Genomic DNA, 5082 nt, shown 5'->3' with positions numbered 1-5082 from the left:
TTCATTTTCTCAAAGGCAGAGCAGGAGGGCTTGACACCTATTACCAAGGTTGGCAGAAGAAATAACATGCTTTATTTAACAAACATGAGACTGAATCCAAAAACCAAGAACACTCGAAACATTTAACACCAGCAGTTACACTGAGAGGCAGAAACGAACAAAGACATTATGACACTGAACCAAGACAAAACAAGAAAAGGAGGGTGGCAACGAGGTACAGGGGACATGAGGGCTGACTACACATCAGGGCGGGTCAGACAATCACAAAGTCAGGAAAACACACAAGTCAGGAATTAAAACAAGCCATGACACATGAGAAGCACATTATAATCGATTATGTTATAATTGACTATATTGTTTTAGATTCATATATGTTATGGCCTGTGGAAACATCTGGGTTAAAAATCACCCTCATATGTCCTGTTTGAATCACTCTGCTCTGTTGCAGCTGCCATTTTGGAGAATAATTTGTTTTGACAGTAGTTGTGATTGCACAGCTGGCACCACACTGAGCACACACTGACTGGCACTGGCACTCTTATGTCCACACTTCTGTAAAATAGTTTGGCTGACAGTGAAGCTGAATAATTATTTACTCTACATATGAAATTAAAAAAATACAATACTACCCTAGGGACAATTTGGTCTGCCACCATGCCTCATTATGTGGCTCAAGGGCTTGTGGGTGATTATTGCTACACTGTGCTTTTGTTGCCTCCAGGAAAAAATTTGTTTTCTGTCCCACTTGGACACTCTTGGTCATGCAAACAAACCATGCTGCAGATGAAGCTGAAACACACAGCTGTGAGCAAAGTTAAATTCATCAGAGGATTATGTTCTTCTGAGATTTGGGGGTTGTTATGTGACTATTTAAATGAAAAAACAACACATGCAAAACACTTATTTTGCAAAATGGGTACTGTATGTAGCCCTCAGGCTGGAAAATTTGAGAAAATGCAAAAAAAGAAAGTAATTTAACAAATGTTCGTATGCACAGTGGTGCTTTGAGGTCACAATTACAATGCTTACATGCAAATTAGTAGCAGGTGTACTGTTCACAATTTCACTATCTTTCTTTTTCCTGTTACCATGCTAACATTTGCTAATTAGCTCTAAACACAAAGTATGTTTAAGGCTGATGTGATTGTTTTAGTTTTGCAGTTATTTGTTTGTTGAAAATTTGAGCTCATGATAGTGCTAGATGGAATGTTCGCCAACGTTATTGTTGTTCACCCTAAGGGTGACATGAATGTTGGTCTACTATTAATACAATTGTCATGACAATCTATTCAACAATAGTAAAACCACAAATGTGAAACCAAAGTCAAAAAAGTCATTAGGCTTTATTCTAAGTTAGCTGTTTCCAATTTCAATGAATATATATTAAATGGTTTTTGAGACATTTCACTCAAAAACAAAAACTCACCAAAGTCAGTAGGATCCATCATGTGAAGGACCATGAATGTCTAGAAAAAATGTCATAACAATCCATCCCATAGTTGTTTAACTATTTCAGTCTTGCCTAGAGGTGGTGGACTGACCAACTGACATTGCCATCTCTGGATCCATGTAGTTAGCAAAGCTAACCAGAGAGCTAAGAGACATTTGTAGAATGAAATCCAGGAAAGGTCAAGAAAGAAGAGCAGAGCTTGACAGTATGATATGGGTTACAGAGATGAAGTGAGGACACAGAGCCAGAGAGAATGAGACAGATACTGTAATAGTGAAACCAGGCAGAGAGACTGTAAGAGGCCTGTGTGTGTCTCTAGGCAGTAGGCCTTATGTGGCCTGCTTCAACACTCCCCTTCACCATCTGTCACAACCCACATTACAGGGAAAAGATAGAAACGGCACCAGTGCTCATCTCTCCGAGTTTCACTCACTGCACCAGAACGTCAGTGGCTCCCCTCCTCCAGCCCTTCCCACATTGATATTTAAGTGCAGCAATTCAATAGTGTCTGTCTGTTTCTTTCAATTCCTCTGGTTTTTTTCACAATGTTTTGCCAAGCCCCACAATGCACCATTAAAAGTGTGTTTAATTCTCTCCCAGTTCGCAGTTATTTAGAATCTTTAGGATTGGCATCCATGTCAAGCACTCACACAGTTGAGTGTGTGAGTGGGAATGGTCCCTGACCCTTACCTTACAGCAAAGGCAAATTAATATACATCTGGTGTATTGATGGTTAACTTCACAGCATTGGAGATTACTGTACTTTGATGTCAAGTTCTCACACATGGTCAACTGCTGGAAAGTAAATGCTTATTGCTTGATTTTCTTATTATTCTGCACAAACATATCTCCCTGTTTTTATGGGAGTAAATACCATCTCGGAAGTAGTTGACATGCATCTTTTGTTCAGGGTTGCTCACTGAGGGAGTAAATCTTAAGCGCCAGTGCAGGCCTGGTTCTAAGGCTCGAATAGAGGGGGGATATTACTGTCTGAAAGCGTGAGCTTCTCCCCATTGAGGTGTCAGCTGTGCTTCCTTAGAACTCAGAAACGCAGGGGAATAACACACATGTGAGCACACAAATTTACACACGCCTCACATTTGTATTCCTGCAGTCACCTACACACACTCTTGATCTGAGAGAATAATCAGCGTTTGTGAACATTTCACCTCATTGCTTATTCATAGCCTGGCATTGTGTTTATGTCTTATTCATGCCTCTGCTTGTGATGTCTGTCTGTTCTAATGATTAATTGGGGTTAATTGTACGTGTGTGTTGATGGTGTAAAAGGCAGATTGAACCTAGAAAGGCATTCTCATCAAAGTGACTCTTCTCCCAGGATTTGCCAATGCAACTGCTTCACAGCACTGAGGATGACACATGTAGTATAAAAGGGGGTTGGAACATGCTAAAGCAAGATGGAAATCCCAGTTTCAGGATTTTTATTAGCTTATAACAATATCATATCTACAGGCAACAGATGAATCTGTCAGTGGGGTTTGGCACCTAAGTGAGCACATCTCTGTCATAAGTAGTGTGATTGTTGTCATCACAGGCTTAAAAGAGAGAATTTGAGAGAAATCAAGGATAAGATCGCTTACAGCTACAACCAGGATTTCTCTAAACCCAGATACTAAGCCATAGAGATGTGTGTGAAGACCATAAACTAGGCTGAATTATCGAAGAGCAGGTCCGCACAGGGCCAATCTCACAGTCTAGTCGATGTCTTACATCTGAACCCTGCTGTCATTTTTGAAGGCCAGACAGAAGCTGAGCTCCAACACCTTGATATGTTCAGTTTTTAAGTCTGACCCAGTTTGTTATTTACCCTGGTCTCGTTTGTTTGCTGTCTGCAGACGAAGCCACAGGTTACGGGCCGGTGTTTGAGGAGCAGCCGGTGGATACCATCTACCCCGAGGAATCACCCGAGGCAAAAATCACCATGAGCTGCAGGGCTCGAGCCAATCCACCTGCCACATACAAGTAACATATGTTCCCCATAAACCCAGTCTCATTACTACCCGCTGTGAATTCTGTGTCTCTCCCGTTGCTCACCATCTCTCAGGCTCAATTCAGACTGTTTTAGGATCTGCCTGTAAATGGCAAGGCCATGAGGGTGTTGCTCTTGACCTCAATGGTCCAAGGTTTATCATGTCTCTGTGACCATCCAGCAGTGCATGATTGGGTGGTCCATGTTCCCACATAATTGTGTTGCTGTCAAACAACCTGCACAACTTATTTAGTCAGCAGCGGATTTTTTCTCATACTAACAATAATTTGATTTTCCAAAACGTGACACTGCAAGAAAACCTATCAACAAATATAATGTTGTTCCTGCAGCAGCAGCAGCAACAGCAGCATAAATACCACTGCCATCATGTCTCCACCTCATTTTGCAGCTCAGAATTTAAACCGTTTTGCATGATCCATTTAAATTTAGATGTAAATGTATGTAAATGATATTGCTTGGCATCTCCCAAATCATTTTTTAGAGCCCAGAATTAGATGTCAGAGGGGAAGGAATTTGTTTGACCACGGCTGGTATTAAGTGTTTGAGAGGGTTCATCTACATTACAGTCTGTTATACCTTTCAATACATGACATTTGTTATTGCTAAATTACATTATGTGCATGCGTTTATAGCAAGAAAAAGCTGCTGTAATGTTGACTGTGGTCCGCTTTTTCCCCGCTGTGAGGGGCCAGATGTTTGCCACAAAGGACAAAACCACACCGCTAATTAAAATAATGCATGTCACTGCAAACAACTTACCCAACCTCCGCTTGTAATGCTCCATGTGAAACAATCGATTTGTCAACAAGTAGTCAAATAGCAGTTATGTACTCCCATATCATACTTTACACAGACTGCTTTCACAATGCTCTACTGTATTGACCCTAATTTGTTTTCCTTGCAGGTGGATAATGGAAGACATGGAAATTGACTTGAATGCACATCAAAGCCACTACAGTTTAGTAGGAGGCAACTTGGTGATCAGTAACCCCATTAAAACCAAGCATGTAGGACAGTACTCCTGTTTGGCTACCAACATGTATGGCACAGTCATCAGCCGAGAGGCCTCAGTCCAGTTTGGATGTAAGTAGCCCACATGTGAACCCCTTTTTAGTCTGCAATTGTGTACAGTACCATGCAGATTTAACAGAGAACTGTCCTGGAGCTGTACGCCCATGCATATTAAAAGTAATGAAATTGCAAGGGCAGCTGGGACAAATCATAAGTGGTGTGGAAAAGGCAATTTGTGAATGGTCTCACTTCATGATGATAGCATGGCTACTGTACTTTTTAGGGTTAGGGTTAGATTATGGTTAGGGGGTTAGGGTTAGGGTAGGGTTAGGGTCAAGGGTTAGGGGGTTAGGGTTAGGGGTTAGGGTTAGGGTAGGGTTAGGGTTAGGGTTATCCCTTCAGATAACAAGTCATTCAGTTTACAAATCATATGCACCAGCAGAGAGTACTAACTACACCAACTACTCTCAGCACGACAGGAAGTTGGAAAGAGGAAAGGGCGGTGTCTTGAACCTGGGAGCTTTTATGCAGCCTCTCTGACAACTGGATTGAGAACACCTGTGGACAATCAGGCACTCAGGGGTGCCAGACCTGAAACACAAAAACAAAA

At 41.6% G+C, this 5082-nt stretch overlaps 1 protein-coding gene across 5 annotated transcripts in view; it reads left to right on the top strand.

The window, feature by feature from the left end:
* LOC116694089 (contactin-1a) overlaps window positions 1-5082 on the top strand; it is a 78716-nt gene that overhangs the window by 53328 nt on the left and 20306 nt on the right. For all 5 annotated transcript variants that reach the window (XM_032523560.1, XM_032523558.1, XM_032523561.1 and 2 more), the window contains exons 4-5: window positions 3307-3433; window positions 4366-4544. In XM_032523560.1, coding sequence (XP_032379451.1) covers window positions 3307-3433; window positions 4366-4544 — 306 coding nt within the window. The remainder of the gene's footprint in view (window positions 1-3306; window positions 3434-4365; window positions 4545-5082) is intronic.

The sequence above is a fragment of the Etheostoma spectabile genome, chromosome 8 (genome assembly GCF_008692095.1).
Source record: "Etheostoma spectabile isolate EspeVRDwgs_2016 chromosome 8, UIUC_Espe_1.0, whole genome shotgun sequence".
In the NCBI taxonomy this organism is placed as follows: Eukaryota; Metazoa; Chordata; class Actinopteri; order Perciformes; family Percidae; genus Etheostoma; species Etheostoma spectabile.
The sequence above is the reverse complement of the archived record's forward strand: the minus strand, read 5'-3'. Positions and strand labels throughout refer to the sequence as shown.